Source organism: Balaenoptera ricei, chromosome 13, assembly GCF_028023285.1.
Source record: "Balaenoptera ricei isolate mBalRic1 chromosome 13, mBalRic1.hap2, whole genome shotgun sequence".
NCBI classification, from domain to species: Eukaryota; Metazoa; Chordata; class Mammalia; order Artiodactyla; family Balaenopteridae; genus Balaenoptera; species Balaenoptera ricei.
In genome coordinates, this window is record NC_082651.1 from 42,904,719 (window position 1) to 42,931,860 (window position 27,142).

General features: G+C 42.9%; 1 protein-coding gene across 1 annotated transcript; it reads right to left on the minus strand.

Moving 5' to 3' along the window:
- On the minus strand, positions 1–26,741 carry MXD1 (MAX dimerization protein 1). The gene is made up of 6 exons (XM_059943116.1): positions 26,435–26,741; positions 25,586–25,685; positions 20,691–20,720; positions 7,178–7,292; positions 5,259–5,418; positions 1–5,017 (listed from the first exon to the last, which is right to left on the minus strand). The coding sequence occupies exons 1-6, from the start codon at positions 26,505–26,507 to the stop codon at positions 4,830–4,832; spliced, it is 666 nt and encodes a 221-aa protein (XP_059799099.1). The 5' UTR covers positions 26,508–26,741; the 3' UTR covers positions 1–4,829.
- Positions 26,742–27,142: the final 401 nt, after the last annotated feature.

Here is a 27,142-nt window from a genome sequence, read left to right on the forward strand (position 1 = left end):
TTTCTTTAATAATGAAATAATTTATTATTTGTTAACAGTTGAACAATACAGAAGTTTACATATACACAGCAAAGATTCTCTGAAACATGAGTAGTTCTCAAAATGCACGTACTAACTGTAGTAAAAAGCACCATTCTCTATGTCTTGACACAGGATTTACATTGGCATCGTATTTACATAAAGAAATAAACATCTGGAAACAGAATTTCATACTCTCTCATCTGCTGCTCCCTGTTTAGGCTGTGTTCACCGTTAGGAAGATGGCCCCCAACGCTGATGGTTCACAGCAACATTCCCAGAGCACCAATTCTAAGGACAAGGGGTCAAGGCAAGCTTGGTTCTCTGGTAAAAGCTAAAATGAAGAAAGCCCTCTCAATCCTCCACACCCCCCAGACAGAATAAGAAATCAAAATTTAAAATCTGGGTAAATCTTTGAATCTAGTGCTTTACTAATTCTCATTTTATGATTTTGAGAGAAGACAAAGATATTCAACTTCTTCAGCCATTCGATAGCTGACTCTAACAGTGCCAGGCAGTTATTTCTTCTTTCAGAAGAACACAGGGTAAGAAAATCATCCATGTAATAAATATTAATGAAAAAATCATGATAAATCACATATCGTACCCCCCAGCCCCGGCCTCATCCCCAGGTATTTTTGAAAACAAAACATCCCACAGTCTACAGAGATCTGATAGTGTAGAATGAGAAAATCCACCTCACCTAAAGGGGTCTTTGGGTTGTCTTCTGCCAGGAAGGATTTTTAAAATCAGGAGTAGCCAGCAACCTAAACATACTGCATCCAAGAGTTAAACATAGAAAAATAATAGATTGACATGTAGGAAATCGCCTTGCAGCCTTTGACTTTCTGGTGTTCAACACACAGGGCCGGTAAAGGGGAAAGACAAAGAAACTTGGGGAAACAAGTAAAGAAGAAAGAAAGGAGTGAGATTCGAGGGAATAAAGCACAATGAAAGTGGTATCCTTGCCAATACAGTATGATATAAAAACCTGAATCATGTGTATGTGTATACTTTTCAAAAATAAGTTTTTTCTTTAAAGGATGGGGGAGAGGCAAGAAGAAAGCCCACGAAATCCATTATCAAGCCCCAATATGTTGTTAGTTATTTTGAGCATCACAATTTTACCTAGTTTACACACCCCAGGATTTGCTTTTGGCCACTTCAGGGACGGAGAAGAGAGGCCCCTAGGAAACCCCAGGTAAGGGCCCTTTGTTTCTTTTGAAAAAAGTAGAGGTTAAAGGAGAATGCCCACTTTAAAAAAAAAACCCTCAAAGCACTCAAGCGGCCGATTGCAGGGTCAGGGCCTTCTTAGTGCTCAATTGTGAATCGACACTGAAATTATTTTCGTTTTGGGTTGACAGGAAGAAAAATGTAGGTCCTGCTCAAAAAGGTGACACTGAATCACTAGCATTAGATCTGTGACTAGAGAAAGGAGCCACGGTCGCTATCAGCACCTTGAATTCCAGATCTCTGCTTAGCAAAAGAAAACAAATACACCCTGGGTGCCTGCCCGCCATTCTAAGACAACAGGCATGGAAAGCTAGGTTTTCTGGGATGTTAACAGAAGCACACATATATTTTCTCACTGCATGAAATTAAACTGCACTACATACTCTTTACTTTCCCATTTGCATTGCAATGGTATCAATAAGAGTGTAGACTTGTTTTTAGTTTCTTAAAACCAGTTTTCACATAAAAATATGCATGTGCTTACATTTACACACATCTATATTTACGTACAATAGTCAAAGTCTTAAAGGCTGGGGCTTGTATCTTTGCCCGTCCCCTCCCCCCAACAACCCTAATAGAAAGGTTTTTCATTTTGCTTAAAAAAACAAAACGACAACAACAACGAAACAGAACCAAAAAGACTGTATAGCTCTTAACAGTTATGCTGGTGGATCAGTGAATGACACGACCGATTGGCGCATCAGGTCGGCTGATCAGCCACGTAGGGAAGGGGGTTAGCTGCCTGGGGCTGAGTTTGCTGGTCCTGAAGGTTACAGTTTTGGTTAGAGAGAGGCCTGTCTAGCATTCGGTCTACCTCAAGATTTGAAAGTCGTGTCTAACCCTGGTGTCAGTTTATCACAAGTGCATTAAAAATATAGAGATCTATTAAGTTCCACATTTATATGCCATCAAATTGAAAAGGACCAGACAAACAGTGCAAAGGTCAAATAATTACTATTTTATATTGGGACAGTACATTTCATATTTCAACCAAAAGACAAAAATGCAGTTTAACTCAAAGGCACAACAATTAAAACACAGAAAATAATGGCATCTCTCAGATGCCTTATTTCTAAATTAAACAAACAAATACACAAGTTTTGTTCCCTTCCCTCCCCCAACGCAAGCCCACAAGCTTTTGCCAAAGTCTTGAGTTTTCGATGCCGTACAGGATCTAGCATCGTGGACTTGTGAGGCGCTTGAATGTAGCAATTAAAATGCTTGCGAGGTCTAGCGAATGGCATTCGAAAGGGACCTCAAAGTGCAGGTATATCTTTTTCAAACATGTTACAGGCTGAGCTGGCTCTTTGAACACTATCACTCTGCTTAAATTCAGGAAGCAGGCTTTAAAAATGCAAAAGGCATACAAGTTGTATTTCAGTGCAAATCTTCAGCTGGTAATTGGAAAAGATTCCAACAATAAAAAAAAAAAAAAAAAAAATCCTTTGTGTCACCTGCCCCTGCCCCCACCCAAAGCTGAAATGGAGAGAAAAACAGAACAAAACGAAAACAGAAGAATTACAGATGACTTTGGAATCATTTAGGAATCACTACTTCCAATTAAAAAAATTTAATACATTAAGAAATCAATAAAGAAAAAAATAAACACAAAAGTAATCTTTGCTTCGACTGCTCTTCATGTCTAGAATGAGCTTCCGTGGGGAGCGCGCTTGAACTTTTAGTCGTGGGCAAGGAAGAGGCGCTGAGGGCGTGAGGCTGGGGCCAGGGAGACCACAGGCCAGCGGCGGGCACAGGCGCTGCCGCTACTGGTTCAGCCAGGGAGCCCTTAAGTTGCAGTGCGGCTGTGGATTTTAGGAATGTTCTCATCACTTTGTGACACATGCTCTGTTTCAGCGTCACAGGTTTTACAAATGGTTCAAATTCAATGAAAAAGATTCACCAGAGGCTGAAAACATCGAGACCTCAAAACTATGAATGCAAAAGTATTAAGGGGAAATGAACCAATTCTGTAGATACCTACATACAAAGTTTCTAGAACATCTATAAAAGCACAGTCATAAGAATTTTTTTTCTATTACATTAGTTTATATAAAATGAATAAATAGTATTTATAGATTTAATGTGTCTTATGTACATATACATGTGCTCTGTTTTAGCTTAAATAAAAATGCTACATAGTGGGAGACCACTTAAGGGAGAAATCATAACCAAAAAGAAAAATCAGCCTTTTAAACTATTAACCCAAAAGCCTCCATAAAGAAGTTTCTGGGTGTGTCCAAAAATAATCAATAAGGAGAGGAATTGTAGTCACACTGTACCATCCCCTCCCGTTCACCTGCAACAGAGAGCAGAAATGTGGACTTTTCCTTTCACTGATGATGGACACTAGCTCAGCTAGCGCCAAAGCTCAGTTATTGCTGAAAGTTAAACAGGAAAATAGATTAGAATTGGACCAAATGTCACTTATTTGGGGAAAAAACAAAAACAAAAACAAAAAAAGAGAGGCATAATCAGTTTGTGTTAAGTGGGAAATGGAGATCTCATTTATCTCTGAGGTAGGAAAAAAAAATGTTCCAGAGACAAGGAGCATAGCCAACTTGGAGGGGAAATGTGCCTTGGGAGAGCAGGACACGGCACGGTCCCAAGGACAGCGCACAAAAATAGACTGTGCCGTTTTGTTCGTGAGAACAAACGATGCTGGAACTTTTATAAGCTGTGCCACCCCAAAGACATGCTCGCAAGGTGTCCGTTTGAGAGTGAGAGATACTGCGGCCGTCCACACGCCGGTCGGGGGCGTTGGCGCGGGACGTGTGTGAAGGGTGTGTTTTCTGGAGGTATTCCTGCCTGCTCACGGGCGGTGAGGGCCATGGTTAAGCGCTCTTAAATCCCACTTTCAAAGCTTACTTTGGAGTTCTGAGATCAGGATCTCAACTTTAAAAGTTTGTTTCCTTCAGTTTCCCAAGCACAAGACACATTCGGACATTTCTGCTAGGCAAGTCACAGAGGAAGCCAGAAAACTTCAAGGAAGGTCTGGTAGACTACACGGGGACAGTAAATAAGAGGGGGAAATTGCCGAGATGTGAGTAAGTGCCTATCCCATCTAAGAATTCTTGGGTGCTTCAAAGTGATTGGAATGTACAGTCTGCCAGAGACGAATTTTTATGGAGAGAAAGAGAGAAGCCAGAGGATGCAATCAGAAACCCACAATCCTGGTCGGCGTCCCCCAACTTCTTAGAGGGACGAGTGGCATTCAGCCACCCCCGACTGCGCAATAAGGGGTCTGTGATGACCTCAGGCGTGCAGGCTGCACTGACTCGCTCAGCGTGTGCCTACCCTATGCCAGCAGGCACGGGGGCCCGCTCAACCCCATGCAAGATGGGGATCGGGGATCAAAAAAAAAAAAAAGAACAGAACAGAGAAAGAAAAAGGAAAAAAAAAAAAAGAAAAAGAAACCCACACTCCTAAGCACTTCCTTGACAACTTTTGCACAGCTGCTTTTGGTGACGGTGGAACACGGAAGCTGACGTGCGAGGGAATTGTGGGCAGGTCCGACACGCTACCTAATCGGAGCCGACGGGCAGGACCATCCGGGCGGCAGCCGAGGCGACCACGCTCTCCTAGAGACCGAGACGCGTCTTGGGACTGTCCTGGAGCTTCCTCCTCTTGATGCTGGAGCTGGAGTAGCCCTCATCGCTGCCCAGGCTCTGCGTGCTTCCCCGCTCGTCCGAGTCGCTCACGCTGCTGCTGCTCCAGTCCAGGTCGCCCGTGAGGTCGTCTGTGCTTTCCACGTCCACGTCGATCTCTTCTGTGGGGAGGACGAGACAGAGCGTGGTGAAGGCCTGCTTCGGAAGAGCCAAGCGACTGGGCGGCCGCGCCGCTCCTGGGCCGCGGGGCCTAACCGCTGCAGGAGAGGGCGCCTGTCCCCGCAGGCCGCGCCCCTCCACTTCTCCGAGTCACGGGGGCTCTCAGCTTCCCCTCGGCTCCGCCTCTGGCAGGCGGCAGGGGGCTGGGGAGGGGCCTGAGGATGCGGGGTCAGGGGGGCTCACCCCTGTCGGAGTCGGAGCGCTCCGAGGAGACGGAGGAGCCGGTGCTGTCCGTCCGTATCCTCTCGATGCCCAGCTGCTCCAGCTGCCTCTTCAGGTGTCGCTGCTCTCGCTGAAGCTGGTCTATTTGGTGAATGGCTTTTCTGTCACAGTCTTCAAGTTTCTGCAGGTCAAAGGGGTAGTTGTTGAAGGGCACAGGCGGATTTCAAAATTGGTAATGACCCTGCACCTCCCTGCCTTGCGGGGAAATACGGCAGTTTTCCTCAGAAGCCACTGGCTGTGTCCCTTGTCAGGCTTCTCGCAGGCACAGGGAGCTGCCTGGCCGGTGACTCCTGTCTACAGCTAACTTTTTCAGCATCGACAACACTTTGGAACCTGCACTGCCGCGTGGCTTCCGGGGTGAGCTGACACTCTAGGGTCCAGCACCCCTCGACTGTGATAGTGGAAAGACTGTGGCAGGAACCCCCAACCTGGTCTCCCTTGTCTGTGGTGACGCCCCAAACACCTACTCCCTGAGCTAGAGCACTGCGTGTGACGGGCGCTTAAGAAACAGGCTTTCCTTTAGAAGTATGTTTATTCAAGTACGTGTCCCAATTACATAGGCGCTTTTTTTTGCGTCATGCCAAATCTCTTTTAACTTCTGTCTGTTGGCAGGAATAATATTCCCTTTTGAAGTCCTGATTCTAAATTGTCCAAATAAGAGCTTAGAAAACACATTTCCATAGATCATTTTGTTTTTACAAATCTGTTCTCTAGCGTCTCAGATAATTCTTCAGATAATTATGAAGACTGTGTAACTGTGGTTGTTTTGCTCTAAACAGAGGTTCTTTTCCCGCCTACAATTGCCATGTATGCAAGGCTATTAACCATAATTCAAGTGACACGTGTCCAATTGTGACTCTGACTATAAAAACATGCTAAACAGTGATTTTGGCTGTGGCTCTCAGGAGTTACCCTTTGCTATTCAAGCCATGTACTGAGTGCTGACTCTGTTTCAGACCCTCCGGGAGGTGCTAGAAATACAAGGTGAATACAAAGATCTGGTCCCCTCCCTTGTCCATACTCTAACAGCGTGGACAGAGACAACCAAATAGTCACACAAACCATGGTCAGGTGTCAACTGTGATAAGTGCTAAGAGAGAGAGAGAGATCCAGTAATAATAAGGACCATCTGTTGCAGGAAGGAGGTGACCTAGTCAGGGAAGGTTTCCCTGCACGGTGATACCTGTGCTGAGGTCTGAAGGATGACAAGAAGTTAACTAGGTGAAGAAGGGAGGGGAAAGCGTACCAAGCAGAGGGAACAGCATGTGCAAAGGCCCTGTGGTGAGAGAGCCTGACAAGTGCAAGGGACTGAAAGAAGGGCTGAGGCAGAGAGGGGAGCCTCTGGCACAAGCTGCTGCTACACAGGCAGGGGAGGGCTGGGTCGGGCAGGCCTGGTCATACAGTGAGTGTGTCCTGAGCCACGGAAGACTTTTAAATGTGGTGACATGTTGATTTGAGCTTTGGCAGGATTGCTCTTGGGAAGCCTGGAGATTAGCTTGGAGGAGGCCTCTGAGGAGTGAACTACAGTACGTGATGGAGTTTATGGAACGACAGCGGGCTGTGACATATGTAAGTCTTGTTGACACGTGGCTAAGGAGCAAGATGATCATCAGGAGCAAGGATGACCCTGAGTTTCTGGCTTGTACGTGAGATGGACAGCTGGATGGACAATTTAACTTCTGGCGCACAGGGGTGAGAACTACTCAGTTGGGTTCTGGACATGTTGAGTCTGTGAGTCATCCAACACGCTGACTTGGATGGAGTTGGAGGAGTTCAGAGGAGAGAACTGTCCTGGAGACGGACATCTGCTGTCCCTTATAACAACAAACAAACCCTCACTGGGCAGGTAAAGACAAAAAGGCATCCCAGGATGCACTTACCTTTATGTGCAATTTGGCTTTTGTTAATAAACTCAATGTAGTGTGTCGATTTGATTCTGGACCAAGTGGCACCAACCCCTTCAACTTTTCCAGGCACAAGCGAAGGTGGGCCCGTCTACAAAAACAAGATCACAGTAGCATTTGAGACTTTCAAAGCCAGCTGGAAGGCACCTGGGAGAACAAGCTCAAACAGAGTATGAAGTCGCCCAGCCCAGTGACGGCAAATGCCACCAGTGACTTCCAGCCAAGTGGACATCTTTTGAAATTACACAACTCTGGTAAAAAACCAAGGAAAAGCAAAATCCATGGTTTTCTAAAGTTAAGTCTATAATATGCATGAAGGAGTAGAGACTAATATCTACTATTATTAAGCACATGAATCAGGTTATCTCCAGGTTTCTGGGTTATGATGTGACCTACAGAACATCCAAGTTCAGAAAGTAATGACATGCCAGTGAGAGAATCCTTTGAACCCATACTGTTCTCTCCCCTTTCAGGACCACTAAATCACTACAACTATATCTTGCTGTATATAATATTTATCCATGTGAATGATGAATGTGTATGGTTATTCATTACAACTTTATTTGTAATAGCAAAGATTAAAACAACCCAACTCATCCTCAATAGGGAACTGATCAAATAAACTATGCTATATCCATACAGTGGAGTACTGTGCAGCTATGAAAGAGAATGAAAGTGTACTCTACGTACTATGAGGAAAGAACGTTCAGATATACCGTTAAGTAAAGAAAAGCCAGATACCAAACTGTGCATATAACATGCTATATCTTTGGGTAAAAATGGAGGAAAAATAATTATCTAAAGGCATGTTTTCTCGTATGACATAAAGAAAGCTTGGAATGATACATAAGAAACTAGTAACAGTGGCTGGGCAGAAAGGAGTCAAGGGCTAGTCGAACAGGGACAAGGAAAGGGGGGGAGTTTTTTACTGAATAATTTGTTATACTTTTTCATCCTTCAACCATTCAAAAAGTTAGATGCATTTTTTAGAAACAAGGAAAATGCCCATCAGTGGTATTGCCATACTAACAAGCATGCTGACAGCTGGAGAGAACCACCAACAGGTCTTGCCGTGTGGCAGAATGGCCCAAAGGGGCAGAGCGGGAAGACGGCAGCATGAGGCAGAACCCGCGGAGACCCACGGGGGAGAGCGCATTTAGTACAGACTGACCAGAAGCACAAGAGTCCCTAAAATTTTGGAAATTAATACTTCACTGAAACCTTGGTTTAGGCTTTATCCTAGAGGCTAGCAGATTCCATGAATGTGAGCAACAGCCAAGATTCAGAGTTTTTGCTTCAGCCCACCACCTCCTTCAAGTCTTCACAGGCCATTCCAGTCCACAGTGCTTCCTCCATTTTCTGAGTACGTATTTGTTTATCCTATTCATTGGGAAATTCACTGTTCTGCCTGAATTTTTTGGTATTTGTGACTTAACCATTCATTGCCAACTCCTTAGAAAGATGGGGCCGCAACTTAACCATTGCTGGGTTGCCTTGGTGCCTTCCCCTCCCATAGGCTTAATGCACGCTTGCCGCGTGGATGGTGTCATCTATTCCACTAGACTTCAAGCTTCTCGGGGCAGAGTCCATCTCTGCTATGTCTCTGCGCCTTCAGTAGTGCTCAGGGTCCTGGGGTTTTAGGTACCTGTCCACTGCCCGTCCCCACGGCAACCTGGAGAAGAGCTCCTGGGAGCCTGGGAGGCTATCCTCCAGCTGAACTGGGAGACAACCGGAAAGCTCAGTTTGCCCTTTTTTCCCTCCTAAAAATTTCACCGTATTAGCAAAGGTTGGGATCGAAAGAAGAAAACTGCTTCAGAAAGCTCGAATACAGGTCAATACGCCTGATATTGACCAAGGCAGTCAATTCACACCCTTCACATCAAGACTTCAGGAGGTTCCCCCAAGGCAGATCCAACAAGTGGTTCTGAGCCCTCACCTCACCTGCTTCTGAGCCTTTCTCTTCTGGCTCTTGAGGTTGTCCTAGACTGTCCAAGGTCCCCTAAGCCCTGGCAAGCTAGAGAAGTCCAGCATTCACTCCTGATCTAGGAAGAGGTAGCGGTACAAGAGCCTTACTATTTTACAAGACTTCCGCTTGCTCTGAAAACCTACCCACATGGAATGGCCACCAGCAAAGAGTCACATTAGAGGTTTGCTCCTCCAACTACTACATGAGGAGAAAAAAACAAAAACAGAATTTGTGTCTAACAGGTACTTGTTCACCTTGGATAATATTCTTCACAAAGAGCCATGAAAATAGATCATGTTATTAGAAACACCATGAGAATGTATGATTAGTCACATACAGTTATTCTCACTAGAAAGTTTACAGGCTGTCAAGTTTTAAAAAAAGTTCAAAAATTAAAATTAGATTTAGACATTTTTCAGCCTGCTCATTGCAAAGACTACATGATTCAGAACAGTGTCATATTAGTCCTTTTATGATGTGGGTTTATCTACAGATATGAGTATGTAAATTTTTAAGGAAGTTTGTCTACTGATAAAAATAACAAAGTCATCTTTCCATGCATCGTCATTTCTAGTTACTCAGGGAGTCTAGCCCAGAAAGTACAATTTTCACTACCCAAATGTGGGTTTCTGAAGAACACTCCCAGTTGTGAAACTTGAAATAAGCCATTTGACTACTTCAAGTTTAGGCTAAAACATGTTCATTCAGTGTTTTCTGACCTAGTTTTATGGAAATAGGAGCACAGTGCTTTCTGGATTTTCGTACAGATTCAAAGCCAACTTGTATCTTTGGCAGTACCTGCCTTGGCCCGTTCCAGCGCCTCACTGCTCCAGCCCAAGGCCTGCCCTGCCCGCCTGCCGCCCACCTGCAGACACATCCCCGGGCTGGTGCCTGGGCCACCCTCAGGGGAGGGATGAGGTACGTGAAGCAGGCTCAGTTCCATCATGTGATAGTGAAATTCAATTCCTGAACCAGACAAAAAAGCAAACAGACCCCTCCTCTGTAGCAGCTTCCACTGAGGGGCCTCAAGCCTGAGACACACCCCGCCCCCCTCTACCCCACGCCGGGATCCGGAACCCTTCAGCCAGCCGTGAGCACCCACGGAGTGCCCAGGTCCCAAACAAGTAGAACAAGCTCCTGTCTCAGCTCTCTGTCCTCAGTCCCGACCACGCCTGTGCCCAGGGCTCTGGCCTTCTAGAAGGAGCCTGCTGTCCCACGGTGAACCAGGCCTAACCCCTCTTTCAGGAACTAGCAGGGGTTTTTGCTACATTTCCTCAACAGGAAGCTACCTGGTACCCGCATCTGACCCCTACTTGGATCCCCTCTCATCACATATTCAGACAGAGCTCCCCCTGTTGTCAAGAGCTGCCTCCCAGCTCCCCACCGGCAGCAGAGAAGGGTAGTCAAGTCCTGGCTCCCTCCTGCCCCAACTGCCTCGTCTCTCCACGCTGATCCAATGGACTTTGACAAACCTCACCTGCTGACTCTTCAGAAATATCACTCTCCTTACTCTGAATGCGCTGATATACCTTTGGTCTCCGGTAGCACACAGAAACCAATCTTTGAGCTACAGTCAGTGATTGCTCAGAATCAAGTGTGGCCTATGATAATTAAACTAGATACAAACTAGAGCTTCTCTTCAGTAAGCTTTTTTCTGTTTTTTCTTTTTAGTATCTCAAATTTTATTTATTTTTAATTATTTTTATATTCTGAATCTGTCAGTCACTATACAACCAAATATTAGTGTAGTGATTAAGGGTAAAGGTTTGGGGTCCTGGCCCTGCCACTTATTTCCTGTGTAGCCTTGAGCAAATTGCTTAACTCCATGTAGCATCCGCTTCCTTGGCAGTAGAGGGACGATGACAATGCCTCCCTGCCAGGGCTGTCGTGAGTATTAACTGAGACAGGGTATGGAAGTCCCTGACCAGGGTCTGACATGAAGTGCTCTGTATGTGGCAGCAGTCATTCTTTCAATTCTAGCTTCCTTTGAGGAAGGATAATTGCTGGGAGCAAACACAGATAATTATAACCCTATCATATTCCTTTCAAAATCAATAGGGAACTCAAGAGTATCTCACTGGGTAAATAGAGGCTATCTGGTAAAATCCAAATTCACTAAACTCTCCCTTAAAGAAAACTGACATCTTTTGTCATTAAAAGATTTAATGGAAAATCTAACCCATTTTCTATGGAAATAAAGATCTTGCTTATGCTAAAGGTATTATTTTTTTTACGTTTAAAAATCAGCAAGGACTTTATAATGCTAACCCATGCTAAAGGAAAGACTCCTTTGGAGCCACCCCCATCATGTAGAGGCAGGGCTAGAAGGGACTCCAAGGTTGGGAGGGAAGCATCTGAAGCACACCGAGACCCCTGCCTACATCTCTACTGTGATGGCCAAAAGAAAACAAAAATTGGGGCAAATATGTATTGACCTTGGAAATCCAAGCACATCTCTGGATGTGTTATCCATACCCAGAGAACCTAAAATATCTCATGTACAATAGCAAGAAGAAAGGAGAGCATGTCTAAGAACAAACTTAAAAGAGTTTGGGAAGGATCTCTGGGAAGAAAACTATAAAACTTTGCAGAGAGACATAAGAAAATCTGAATCAATGGAAAAAACAGCACTTTCGTAGATATGAACCCTCAAAGTAAAAATGTCAATGTTACCCAAGTTTGTCTACAAATTTAACATAATACCAAGAGAAAAAAATCCCAACCGTAATCTTTTTAATGCTGGGAAATTAGTCTAAACCTCACCTAGAAGAATAAGTGTGTGAGAGACCTCCAAAATTTTTGAAAAAGAAGAATGAAGAGGATTGTGCGGTACCAGTTATTAAATTGTATTATAAAGCTGCAGTAATTAAAAACAGAATATACTAATACAGGAAAAGATGGACAAGTCAAAGGAAGAGAAGAAAAAATTCCCAGGAACAGACTTTAGGAACAGATATGAATTTAGCATATAATGGAGCTAACACTGCAAACCCTTGGAGAAAGACCAGATTATTCAGAAAATGGCAGGGGAGTGGGGAGATTAACATTAAAATGAATTCCAAATATATTAAAGATTTAAATATAAAGTATATTTGGATACCTCACAGTTCTGTTGTTAGTTTTCCTTCACTCTTGTCAGCCATGAAGTACAGAAAATTAATATGCAAGTGAAGGAGGTCATCAGTGAAGTGGGCTCTGGGCTGTTGGAGGCGCCACCCCGACCCGAGCTTTGGCACTGACGGACAGCACCGGGGCTCACCAGTGCGCTCTCAGACAATTCTGAAGGCTGCTCTTTATATCTCTGCCTCCAGACTCAAGATTTTTTTTTTTTTGCCGTGCCACCTGGCATGCGGGATCTTAGTTCTCCGACCAGGGATCAAACCCGCACCCCCTGCAGTGGAAGCACGAAGTCTTAACCACTAGACCGCCAGGGAAGTCCCCAGACTCAAGCTTCTTTGATTTTATCCATGCCTCTCTCTCAGGCCAGCAGATTTGTAAATTGGGAGAAAGATGCAACAAAAAGAGTAAGATTACAGGTAGAGATTATGCTACCTGCAGACAGTGCTCCTGAATTTACTCTGTCGTCCCTAAAGTTCTTCCTGAATTGGATGCAGTCAAAACCAGGAATGGTATGAAATCAGGTGTGTGTCTGTCTGTCTGTCTTTGTCTGTATTGTGAGGGAGGCACTGTTATCAGATATTACTCTTCTTTATTGAAGATGTAACTGAACTCTCTCCGTCAGATTTTCACAGTGAAGTGTATGACAAAAAAGAATCAGGTTGGGGCAGAGCAAACAGTATGGCAGCCAGTTAAGAGGGTAGATAAGTAATTAGGTTTGTAGGTGGAAATCTTGAAATATACGCTTGGCTCTTTCATTCATTTATTCCTCTAGCATTTCTCAAACGATTACTACATACTGCCACCTTCCTAGGTGCTGGGGATACGATGTTGAGTAAGACCAAGTCCCTGCCTTGAAGGTACTTAAAGTTTAGCTGGAGTGATCAAACATGGAAACAAATTATAGCAGAATTATTTATATGAGCTACCTTCAGACCATGACAAATATCAGCTCCCATTGAAAGTTCTACAATGGGCTCCCCTTTGCCCTCTACCAAACATATTCTTTCTTTTCCCTCATCCACACCTTGTTTGACTTAACTTCTCCATAAAGGTCTCCAAGCTTTCATAGCCTACCAGAAGCTTTTTTTCCTTTCCAAATAGATCACATTCATTCATTCGTTCATTCACGTGCTGCAGACCTGCTATGTATTTAAATGTTCTGCTTCTTTCATTACTAAATAATAGAAATGACCAAGTCTTCTATTTCGTGTTAACCCACTGGAGCCTAGAAATAATAACGCACCTGCAGATGCTGACCTAAGAGTAGAATCTGATCTCTTTGGTAATTCATGTCCCTTCTCTTTGAGGAAAGCCCTACTTAATGAACATGATACACTGGACCTCACTGAGTACTAGTTTTCATTAAAACTGGGCCTAAGATTATTTCCAAAGAAGAAAAAAAGAGTTGCATAAACAATATCTATTTCCTCTCCTACCTTTGTGTGGACACAGATTTAGCCAATTAAATAGCTTTGTAAATCCTATAGGATAATTGGAGGTTGAATAAAAATAATTTCAGATATGGGTATGTATGAGCTGTATAGTGATTTTTAAAAAAGGATATTTAGTATAGACTAAGAAGAAACAAATCTTAAGGGGTCAAAAAATTACTCCCTAAAAGTGATTATAGGTCACAGAGATCATAACCTTCTCCAGATTTTGGGTTGAGAACAAAGCCTTACTGGGTTAAACAAAAAATCCAGGGGAAGACTACAAGTCACTCTCTGAGGAAGAAAAGTACTCTCCTTTTTCTAAAATGGACCCTTTATAAATAATTGCCAAATGCATCATTATTACTGACTTAAGTGGAACCTTGGAAGGTTTCAAGATTTCTCATAACTGTGATCGTAATCTTTGTAAAATATACAAAGATAGTCATATGCTTACTGTATGGGAACACGGCACTCAGTGAGCAATGCGGAAACAGCAATTCATCGTGGCTACATTTTAAAGTAATAAAGTCACTTCTCTATTAAAGTATTAAATACATAAGTATATATTTAATATTTCCTTTCTACAGCCCAATTAAAAAAATATAAAATATAGATTATAATTAGTACTTGCTAGCTCTGTCTCACCCTTTGACTACTAATGTCTATGACAAAAAGTCAGGGAGTGCCTCCAATGTTCCCTGTAGGGGATTAGAAATTGGTTGAATAACCAGCATGTCTCTTCTTCATGTTCTTCCAAGAGGTACCGTCCAGGAAAGATGGATTCTAGTAGTACAAATCAGTGTGCGCCTCCACACCGCCACCATAGACCACACTAATACCTATATTCTTCCTTCGTAATAACCAGGCCGTGCCCTTAGCCCCATGTGGCAACAATGTGGATTTATTGCAACATCCTAGAGTGAAATCTGAATGTGGTCAAGGGCGTTCAGAAGCGGTAAGAGTGGTGCAATGCATACCACAACTCAGGATCCTACCCCTTCCGATATAAGGAGTTTGGCCATTCTCTTGGGCCAAGCACGACCCAAGAGAAACCACTCTAGGGAACTGCAATCAATTAGAATATCTTGCCAGAAGAGACCTGACTGGAATGGTTTCTCATGACAGACCAGATGCCACTGAAATACTGTTTGACCAGCTGAAAACAACAGCTTAGATCAGGCTGCTGAATCCTCCTCACAGAGAACACAAAAAAATCTTTTGTCATAGGGTCATAAGACTCTGGCAGAGGTAATCTCTCTAGACCAGCTGCCTAATTCCAGAAAGGCCTGCATATGTACCATTCCAGAAAAACGAGTGTCTATAATTAAAGGAGATACTAGAACCTTCTTTTGAAAAGGAGCCCATTCCAGCACCTGACTCCTGACCCACTGGCTGCAGTGTATATGTGTTCACTCAGCCTCCATTTGCTGAGTGGCTTATTGAAAGGCATTCAAACAAGAGGAGTTCCCAGCTAAGGAAAGGAAAGAGCAGAATTATCATCAATAAAGGGCATATAACAACAACCAAAGACTGAAAGGTTTCCCACATCCCAACAATAATTAATCAGTAATTACAATGGGAAACGAATAGCAATTAAAATATATACAAATAAACCCAGGAATACCTTTTACAAGAAACGTGAAAGATCTATACGGAAACACCAAAAAACCTTACTTAGAGACAGAAAAGAGATCTGAATAAATGAACACACACACCAAATCCTGGACGGAAAGCTCTAAGATGTCAACATGAACTTTTAAAGGTTAATTTATATTGGAATTATTTAATTTGGATTTTGAAAATCCCCAAAAGAATTTGGGGTATGGAGAATTGAAGGACTGACTACAAAATTCATCAGGAAAAATAAACTGGTGAAAAGAGCTAAGAACATAGTAAAATAAAAAAAGGAGGAGGAGGGAAGAATAGAGATTTGCTTTACCAGATCCTGAAGTGCATAAAACCACAATGATTAAAATAGTGTACGCTGGCACAAGAAGAGCAGGTGGATGAGTGGAACAGAAGAACAAGTCTAGAAGCAGACTTAGCCATAAGCAAGAATTCAGTACACAACAGAGGCGGCAATTTCAGATAGTGAGAGAAGACTGATTCCGTAAACGTAAATGACAAACTGAACAATTATACGATACACGAAGAGGCAATCTCTTTCATATATATCCTTCATATAGTAGAATTTTTTCAAAATAAAGAAAAATATAAACTCCTCAGTAGAAAATTGGGCAAAGGTTATTTAACAGGCAATTCACACGTACACAAACTGTCAAAGATATGAAAATTGTTAAACTGTGCTAGTAGTACAAGAAATGCAAATTAAAACAAGTTTGTGTGTTTCTGTTTGCTTTTTACTTATTAAATTCATAAAAGTCTTAAGGTAAAATATAAACTTGTGAAGGTACAAGGAAAATATGACCTATAACCCACCTGGTGGGCAATCCAGCAGTCAACATCAAAAACCGTAACAATGTGGATACCATTAATTCCACAACTATACATTTACCCTAAGGAAAGAATTATGATGTTGGACAGAGAATTACCCATAAGGTAGTTTAAGCAAGCATCATTTATATTAGCAAAATACTGGGAAAGGGCTTCCCTGGTGGCGCAGTGGTTGAGAGTCCGCCTGCCAATGCAGGGGACACAGGTTCGATCCCTGGTCCGGGAAGATCCCACATGCCGCGGAACAACTAAGCCCGTGCACCACAACTACTGAGCCTGCGCTCTAGAGCCACAAGCCACACGTGCTGCAACTTCTGAAACCCACGCGCCTAGAGCCAGTGCTCCGCAACAAGAGAGGCCACCGCAGTGAGAAGCCCGCGCACCGCAAGGAAGGGTAGCCCCCGCTCGCCGCAACTAGAGAAAAGCCCGCGCACAGCAACAGACCCAACACAGCCAAAAATAAAAATAAATAAAATAAATAAATAAATTTTAAAAATTACTGGGAAGAACCTAAAATAGGGGATTGGTTATATGAGTTACGGCACATCCATATGATGTAATACTGGGCATTCACTAAAAGTAATGTTAGAAAAGGAGATTTAACGATATTGGAAAATGTTCATAACATAGCTTGAAAAGAAGCAAATTATTTACTATATAATCCCATATTGATTTTTAAAAAGTATGCACAAAAGTCTAGGCGGATATAGAACCTAGCGGTTGCTACTGCTGCAAGGCCTATTACATGTAATGTTTATTTTCTTTGTGCTTTTCTGAACTTTCCAATTTTCTACACTAAACTATTTTAAGTTACTTTCCAAAAAACAATTGCAAAGATACATTTCAAAGTTCCATCGGTTTCCTTGGGCTGCTAGAATTACGGATGATTTAATTTTTAGTATGATTTTCTATATTTCTCAAAATTTTCTACAAGATTAGTTTTTAAAAAAAGAAAGAATGACCACACACTCACCAAGGGTGTTTCCTTAGGAGGCTAGACCCACAAAATTACTTACAATGCAGAGAAGCACAGGCCAAGTGACAGACATATCTACAGTGAGACTAAACGGAGCCCTCCGCCCTGGGGGCTTGGTCTCTGTGGGCTCTGGATCCCCAGCCCCTAGCACCCAGCATCTTTGGTGCTCCACAAATGCCTAGTCTATTGAATGAAAAATACCGCTGCTGCCACCAACACCACCTCCCGCCTCCACCATTCTAGAAGTCTTTTCTTTTATCTTCCCACCAATGCCAAGATTATTAAATGGGTGGTGTTGAATATAGTATTCTCATATTGGAGTCCTGATGCACACCAACTCTCCAGAATCTCTAACGTGCCTCAGAAAAGGTTTCTGTGTGAAAAAACTAACACAGGTATAATTAACTTCGCAATATTAAAGAGAAAAAAAATCCAATTACTGGAAGTTCTTTTCCTCAGTTGCTTTTTTGTTTTTTGTTTTTTTGAGAGCCATGCCAATCTTTTTAAAAAATGTGATGTTAAGGTAAAAAATGGCAAGGGTATATTAGCCTTTAGCAAAGTGGTATTGTTTTATAGGATTCAGCTACTGAAACCAAGGGGACTACAAGTGCAGCTGTTCAGCGGACCACCAAACCCTAAAATCTTAAGCAGCTACACTATACGGGAGAAGAGCCCAACAACTTTACCCTCCCTCCCCCCACTCCGGATTGCAGCAACCAGTGCTTGGTTAAATTAAGTAAATTTGAGTCCTGACTTCCTTCTCTTCGGCTCACATGCTCTAGACTAGAGAAAAAATGCTCAAGACCTTAGAAGACCAAATTCCAAAAAAGAAAGGACAATAAGGAAACTAGATAACTAACCTTTCAATAAGCAAAAGTAGACTGGTCACATGGAAGCAATCTGAATTATAAGCAGCTTGCTCAGTGATGACTTCAAATCCAATTTTCTAGAAACTTTGCCTCCACAGCCTCCTGTGCAGACTGTTTCTGTGTCTTTCTCGTTAGACAAACTACATTTCTCTAGGATAGAGACCATGCTGATTTAATACCCCAGTATGAACTTACTTAGTACCCAGTACTGAGCACAAGCTCTTAAGACACTGTAGGCAGAAAATAAACATTCTTGAACTGCTAAAATAAATGATAGGGACTAAGAGTCTGCATGCTGCCACTGAGACCCGGCGCAGCCAAAATAAATAAATAAATATTTAAAAAAATAAAATAAATGATAAAATTGACATCCTGTGGTATTCCTGCAGAGGTAAAAGGCACAAAGCTGTAGTAAGCCTAAGAGTCCTTACCTGAAGGGATGAAATTTTAATAATAAAAATAAATGCCTAAAAAAAAAAAATGCCTAGGGGGAGGAGAACTAGAAGACTTTTCAGCAGAAATAGTCCCAGTTTACCCAGTTCACCCCAGAGGCAGGAAAGATGGGAGAGAATCTAAAGATGAGAAAGAGAAGCCACATCTGACTACCTTTCTGTCTTCAGAAGAGATACTTTGGAGTTTCCAGTTCGTGATACGTAAATCCCTAATGCATAAAGACACTCTGATTTCAAACACGGTCAGTCACAGTCACAGAGAAATTGAAAGGGGAGAAGAAGGATGGGGAGAAGCACATGTGCGAGGCACACTCACCTTGCATCCATCTCGCGCGCGCACGCACACACACACACACACACACACACACACACACACACACACACACAGAGTGGAGTAATGCTAGATCTTTGCCCTGTCCCAAGATTCTCCTTCCTAGTCAGGGCCTGGTCTGCCCTTTCACTGACAAAACATGTCATTCAGATCCTGACTATCAGAGTCAGGCTCCCTCTTCAAAGAGGGTTTGCATGAAATAACCACATATATTTACAGAACCATCATTACATATCATCTTCTTCATGCAGGCCACCAAGACAGCCACTCAATCTGGATGGGTAGCCTGTACTTCAAATTGATGGGAGCTCAGAGACCAGAATGAGGCTTGTTAAATGGTTTGGAGCCCTGGCTGCACATGAGAATCACCTGGGGAGTTTTTATAAAAAAATACTAGTGCAGACTCTCAACCCAAGCCAATTAAATCAGAATTGCTAGGGGTGAGGTCTGAGCATTGGTGTTTTTTGGGGTTTTTTTCCCCTAAAGCTCCATGAAGAATTATTAATTTTTTTTCAGCATGGTAAAAGCAAGTGGTTATGTCTTTTTTTTTTTTTTTTAAAGATCTTTACCAGAGATAGAAGAAAATGTGCTTTAAAACACTCCACAGAGAGGGGTGGTTTTGACTAAAGAAGATTGGAAAAATATTGATAATTGTGGAAGCTGGGTGATGGATACATAGGAGTTGATTACATTATTCACTCTACTTTTGTATATTTGAAAAGTTCTATAACAAAAAGTTATTTTATAAAATCAGCAGAGGGACTTCCCTGGTGGCGCAGTAGTTAAGAATCCGCCTGCCAATTCAGGGGACGCGGGTTCGATCCCTGGTCTGGGAAGATCCCACATGCCGCGGAGCAACTAAGCCCATGTGCCACAACTACTGAGCCTGCGTGCCACAACTACTGAGTCCACGTGCCACAACTACTGAAGCCCGCGCACCTAGAGCCCGTGCTCCACAACAAGAGAAGCCACCGCAATGAGAAGCCCGTGCACCACAACGAAGAGTAACCCCTGCTCACTGCAACTAGAGAAAGCCTGAGCACAGCAATGAAGACGCAACGCAGCCAAAAAAAAAAAAAAAAAAAGGCATCCGCAAGAGACAAAAAATAAATAAATAAAATAAATCAGTAGAAATAAAAATTTGTTCTCTTACCCCCAAGTATATGAGTGTATGTGTATAATGTATTTCATATAAAAAATATTTTTTAAAAACATTAAAATAAAAGCTTTGCAAGTGATTCTAATGTGCAACCAGAGTTGAGAATGACTAGGCTACGTCATTTGAAAAATAAAGATTTAAATAAGCAGCAAGAGGGAATCTAGGTGAGAGACAAACTCCAGCTTGTGGCAAGATGGAGCCCGGTGAGGGTGGCCGGCCTCGCCTGAGTACCTCACCATCTCCAATTTCTGCTATGCATACATTTGACTGACTTTTGAGAATCTTTATTCACAAGTGAACTGTAAATACACATATACACATATGTATTTGTATGTGTATCTATATACATATATATAGATCTATATCTATACCTATATATCTGTGTGTGCATGATTTAAGACAGCGCTACCAATTATATTCAGTAGCATGTAATTTTTAAAAAACACTACTTGTAGAAACACTGCCTCTGACCTAAAATGCTTTGGCCTTAGAATAGTCACACAGAAACGCATTGCTCGGGAAGAGCAGGCTGCGGGGGCTGAGGATTGGGGGTGTTGTCTTTGGGTCTATCTAAGTGATTTACGGGCAGTGCTGATTAGAGGGCCCTGAGTAAACTCTTGTATCAGGTGCTAAGTGTGGGAAGTCAAGAGCCGCAACTAAGTCTCAACTTAATGAAAAAAGAATACATCAAAACTCCCCCCATCCCACCCCCAGAACCCGGCAACTCACCTATTCTTCTCCATTTCATTGTGAGTGGATCTGAAAGAGGGAACAATAAAAGTAAGATTATTCTTGTCTTAAAGGACTACTCCAACACCAACACAATTATTTTAACTGCTTTCTCTCCCAAGTTGGTAGGAGAGAAGACAGAGAAAGGGCTCTACTAAAGAAATTAGTCCCTTTGGGGAATTAGATAAATGTAAAGATCTAAAACAGAGTTCAAGGAGAAGTGACAAACTAAGAGGCATGCATTCCCTAGTGGAAAAGTAGTCCATTTTAAGAAAGGAAATAAGAGGGTTCTATTTACACAAAGAGGAGAACAGCCACACACTGCTATGTGAATTTGGGCTGTATAACACCGCAAAGCTCTCTTCAGGCCGAGTGTGCAGCAGTGGAGATGGGGCACCCCACCCCAGCCCTGCCTCCTCTAGGTGTGCTATACACCAAAATTGTATGCTAAGTTGTTTGACTATAGGATACAGTTTAAAATGGATAAAAATAACCCTTCTTCGCTCAATCCTTCTACTCCCTGAAGTTGTTTTATCATGTACAATCTCCTGAAAGATGCTACTGTTGAAAAGCTACCAAATTATTTCAGGAAGAGGCTTCCAAGACTCAGCTCAGCGTAAAGACGATAGGCTAGTTAAGGCAGCACTTGGGGTGGAAATCTCAAGTCCAGCTTTGCCACCGACTGGTACTGTGAAAGAAATAAAATTCCTTACCATCCCGTCCTCGGTTAACCCCTCTGTAAAATGGAAATAAAAATGACTGCCAGTTGTCTACCGAACAAGCGTGGATCAATGAGGTAGCAACTGTAAAAGTGATTAGAGAGTCTTGGATGAAAGCAGAGGTGTATGTGAAATCATACTCTTAGTGTGTTTATAGCTGACCCTGAATATAAGGTCTGGTCTAAGGATTTATGGACAGGTTTCCACAGAAGTCATAAGAAATCAGTCAATGTGGCTATTGTCCTTCTCATACAACTCATGTCTAACTAGTTATAAATAAACTTGAGGAACCTCCCAGCATTACAAAGGAGCTGAATCTTGACTTTACTTATGGAAATTCTCTGGACTCTCATCAGTTCAGGAGAGATGACACCCTGCCTCAGGTCGAGAATTCTGTGGGGCCATAACTGGAACCTTACTGGGCCTAGGAGATAAATTCTCACAGTAATCATGGAGGAACACTACCTCTGTGAGCGCTGAGCCACTCATTTACATCAAGAGGCACCACCACCAAGTTCATTCACACCAGAGGCTGGGGATGGGGTGTGTGCGGGGTGGTCTTGAATGGGAAATTTCCAACCCAGCACTAAACTTCTCTTCCACAAGGCTTCTGGGGTGCCAATTTTTATTCACGAGGAAAAACAAATAAGATAATGACAGTATTTTCAATTTTAGAATATTTGTTTTCTAGATAAAGGACATGGGAACCTTAAAACTGGTTGACTTAAAAGCTTTAAATTGATTCACTTGGTTATCCTTCAGTGTTCTTCAGTTATATTTTTCTGATGGTATACTTCCTGCAATGGCCATCAGGATATCACAGTTAACAAGAGTCTGGCCTGCAACTGCAACTGTTTGGCTTTAAAGCACGTGGCATTCTGGTTTTAACAGGGAATAACAAGTTCAAAGCCTGACAGATTTTGTAAATGGATGAAAGTACATGGTGAAAGCTGGTCAAGATTTCCCTGTTTAACTGTAGACAAGGACCATTCTGGGAAGGTGGTGGAGGAGAGAAGGGTGGATATTTGAAAAGAGCATGGTCTCTGATTACAGAAAAATCGCAGCACACAGGGCACTCTTACCCAAAATTTCTGGATTCTTTGAAGATACGTATAAAAATATTCAGAATCCCCAAGATAATCTTTTTAACAAATTCCATAAGCAGCATAACTCCTTCCGAACTTTGAACGGAGCTTTGGAAACTATAGACCTTATCTGATTACTTAAGAGTGTTGAACATATGGTGATTTTTACAAGCGGACTTATACCTAATGGCTAGGGCATTACTGAAGTACATTTGGTTTAGTGAAACTGAATTTGTCTTTAATAAAAAGCAGGCCGTTCAAAAAATGACCAGTTCAGAGACTGCCTGCCAACTCTGTTGATGGGAAAACATTTATATTTTAAATTAAAGCATTATAAGAATATACAGATACTTTGTGTCAAAATCATCTTCCTTGTGTCAAAATCATTTTCCATGTGATTACTGAAAAGATTTGATAACTCTGAAATCACTGATAAAGGTCAAATGTCACCATTTAAAAATATATTCTAACAAAAAGATAACTAAGCCAAACCAGTCCTTGGTTTAAAAAAGACGCACCCTGTCAAGTCAGCTATATGGCCACTGTCTCATAAAAGAACTGGGTGGCAAGTGCTGAACTTCCTCTTTCACATTAGTGCCAATGCCTGCTTTACCAATTTAACAAAACATACTTTTAAAAACTCTGGATTGCAGTTCTAAATATTTAGTAACTGATTTCAAAAATCAGTAGGAAAGAAAAAAAAAAAAAAGATACCATCTCCCTGTAGTTCTCTGGATGATTCTAAGACAATCAATATTCACAATTTCATTTGTTTTTGTTCTTTAAACAAGCAACTAGAGAAACTTAAGATCTGCATTTTCATTTCCCAAGAAGTTTGATATGTAGCTAAATCTTATTTTTTATTGTCCAAGGAAAAGTACCCCCCTAGACACTACAAGCAAAGAGCCCAGCATTTCAACCTGAATTAAGAATAAACTGTTACCAATGGTTATGTAAACCGGCAGTAATCTTTCTATAGCCCTTACCTCAGTTCAAAATCCTGACCATATATGGCCTTGGATATAAGTCTAATTCAAATCAAGGGGTCAAACTGCATTCTCTGGGGAGATGTCTCACTGCTCAGGTAAGGGTCATTCTGAACAGGTCATGAAGGAAGTGAGTACATTTAAACAAAACAACCTGCTCTTGCTTCATATGTTTGCTTGGTGCCATCTTCAGGTTTAATCATGGTCTCTCAGAAATCCTTGCACCACTTAAGTTATTGCACAAATTCATTATTAGTCAAGAGTATGGACAACGGTGATAGCCTCCGGTCTCTAACCATGGAAAGCAAACCAAACCCATTGACAGAAATAACAGAGTTTTCCCCCAAATCTGGAGTTGCAGCCATTTCCCCAGGAATAAAGCTGGATATTAAAGAGAAGAGAAAGAATCTATTTCTTGAATTGAAATTCTCAACTATCATTATTTTTCTTTCCTAATCAACTTTGGGGCCAAGCTACTTCTCTTCAACAACATCCCCTTCTTTTCCTCACCACTGAACATCCCCTCAACAACTTTCCTGTGAAACTTAGAAAAAAATGAAACTCAGAAAAAAACAGAGTGCTAAGGATTACGCTTAGAAAAAAAACAGAGTGAAAACTTTGAAAAAAAAGTAGAGTGAAACTTAGAAAAAAATAGAATGCTAAGGATTAAGCCTTGACTATTAATGTGAGCAATTCCTCTCAAATCATGAGTGGACAAGGATAAAAGTAACAAATGAGCTACACTTATCCAGAAAAATAAACCAAAAGGCTTCAACCTTCTTCCAAAAAAGTTTTTAAAAATACTGTAACAAAAAGCAACACAGATAAATTGTTGTATACCATTGCGTAATACAAGTCAGCATTAACCTTCTTCTTAAAGGCTGTCAGTACTCATGCACAGTTTTACTTGTTACCACATTCAATAATGTTAAAGGTGGGAGGGAAATTTACAAATTTCAAGAACTACCAGGCAACTAATTAACAGATTCATCCTTCGTGTGCCTTCCTATTCAAGAGCTCGGCACATACGTGCTGTTCACTCATATCCTGTGGTTCTTCCAGTGCTAAGGACAATGGGGTGAACCAAGGACAGAAGAGGCAGCAAGGACAAGGGAGTTTAAGGTTTAAGTGGGAAACCTCGGGCTTTTAGTAGTCTGTATTATGCCACAGAGGCTAACCAAGTACAGTTACTCGCAGGGAATTTTCATGAGAATGGGAGATGGATAAGGATTCTAAATCAGTGCTGAAAATGTCAATGTTTTTAATTTACTGGAATAAAAGGTATAATTGAATGAGTCTAATAAAAACAGATTTCCTAGCTAACTTATATATTAAGGGCAAAGAGGGGAAAAAAAGGGTGCAATATCATGAATGGAGTACTCAACATGTACTAAGAAGTACATTCAGGGTTTTACTATGTGATTTCATTGACCATTGACCAGTATTTACTTCCCAGTGAAATTTACAAATTTCAAGAACTACAAGGCTAACATAAAAGGGTTGTGGCATATTAATATTTTAATATTATATGTTCCTGCATCACCAAAAAGGCAGGTTTTAGCCTCAGTCGTTCCTCTTTGCCGTTATAAACAGAGTGACAAATTAGATTATCAGACACATAACTGTATTTAATTTACATGTCAAATATGAAATCCTATCACCTATGCCAAGTCAAATACTTTAACACGTTTATAAAATCTTTACTATGAAAAGTAAAAAGTGGATAATGTCCAGTATTTTCAATTATAGAAAACTTGCCCTGAATCTGCAACTTCTGAAGGCAAAATATTGTCACTGTTGCTAACCTCACTTGAAGTTTCCACAGATTTTTGTTCCAAAAGTGAAGAAAAGCAAAATTAAGTTTTAAAAAAAGTTCATAAAGAAACAGAAAACATTTCCATTTCTCTCTTCTTTTCAGTCCCCTCAACCCAAATAGAAGGGCTTCCTCCAACGCCTTAAGACCATGTGTACATTACTGAATCATGATCGCCACTTCATTTACATGATTATAACCCTGTTATAATCACAACAGGCAACGTCCATTCTGCAGTTTGTGTCATCTACAGTATAACCTAAAAGAGAAAGGGAAATATTTACCAAATTACCTGCTACTGCTGTTATTCTTCTTGGATTTGCTCCTCCGTTTTAAGGCATCTCTGTCCTTGTTATTGTATGGTAACATGGAGGCATAACCATGTTCAGCTTCTAGAAAACCGGAGGATCCAGTTAATGAATGAGCCCCGAACATTCAACACTCTCTCCCCTCCACAGTATTTCCTTTTTAAGATTGATTTATTTTTCGTTAAAAGAAGATTGTGGAAATAATTAAACGGAGCAAGGTGGAATTCTTAGAACAATGATTGGGTTTTTTTTTAATTGAGTGAATACCCTCAGTGCGGAGCAGGTGTAAGGAGCATTCCAGCTGCTCATTGTTGAGAAAGACACAGCAAGTCTCATGGAGCCTGGGTTTCCCACTGGCAACGTCCAGCAGGTTGGTGTGTATTAAGTGGGACCAGCCTCAGACGAAGGTGCGGGGCAAACACCGGGAGCCGGAGCCCGGGAGGGAGGGTGCGGGGCAGGGGAGGCGCTGCTTCTCCGTCTTCGAGACCCGGCACCAGGCCCACTTGGGGGCCGGCTGGGACGAGCCCCAGTGAGGTAAACCAAGGGCCTGGCTGAGGGGGCCCCGGGCCCCCCACTCGCGACGGGGTGCGGAGGGGGCGGCGCTGCGGACCCCGGGGCAGCGGTCCCTTTTCCACTCCCATTCATTGCCTTTGGGGCAGCGGCGGCCTCCCTTCGGACCGCGCGTGGGGAGAGCTGGAGGGGTTGGGAGCGCTCGCGGTCGCGCTCTCAGCTCCTCCAACTACCCCCGGAGCAGCTGGGCACCCGGACCTGCGGCTGGGCCCCTCAGAGCCCCCAGTCCCCGCTCGGGCCGGACTCCTCCCGTCCCCGTGCACCTCTCTCCCGCCGCTCCAGGTAGTCGGCCGCCTCCAGCAGCATCTGGATGTTCATCCGAACCGCCGCCGCCATTCTGCACCGGGGGCCGGAGGCACTGGACCAACCCCCACTGGCCACGGGCTCGCCGCCGCTGCCGCCGGACACCCACGCCCCGCTGTGGACCCCGCAGAGCAGGGCTGAGAGAAGCTCTCTGGCGACCACGCTCGCTGGAAGGGGGAGGGGACCGGTGAGCCGGGCACCACCGACACCGTGACAGAACCCAAAGAAGAGCAGCAGCCGCCACCGCCGCGGAGTGTTTATCTCCGATTCACCGTCCCCCCGCCCCCAGCCCCTTCTCTTGACAGGCCCGCTTCGGCTGCGTTCCTCATTGGGCACCCCAAAGAATGCCCCGCCTCTGGCCCTGTCCGACTGGGGAAAGGCATTACGGCTCCGCCCCTCAGGGTCCGCTCCTCTCGCTGGTTGGTCACGCTTGACAAGGCCCGGGCTCCACCCTCTCTTTCCAATTGGTGACAGGATTCGCAACTCCGCCTCGTGCTCCTTCCCTGTTTTCCATTGGTTCTATACCGACAACCGGGCCCCCTTTTGCTTTGTTAGTATTGGCCAAGAGCTACAGAAAGCAAGCCACTCTGCCTGTCTCCCATTGGTGGAGCCTTCCTACACCTCCCAGCTACGATGACGTCACCTTTCCCCAGGCCAGCGAGCCCTGA

What these genes read in the sequence shown, in the direction of transcription:
- MXD1 (XM_059943116.1), bottom strand. Translation starts at nt 26,507, where the DNA reads ATGGCGGCGGCGGTTCGGATGAACATCCAGATGCTGCTGGAGGCGGCC. An exon ending in AAGAATAACAGCAGTAGCAG is followed by an intron (nt 20,721 to 25,585) that starts GTAATTTGGTAA and finishes TCCCTCTTTCAG; the next exon opens with ATCCACTCACAATGAAATGG. An exon ending in AAGCCAAATTGCACATAAAG is followed by an intron (nt 5,419 to 7,177) that starts GTAAGTGCATCC and finishes TTTGACCTGCAG; the next exon opens with AAACTTGAAGACTGTGACAG.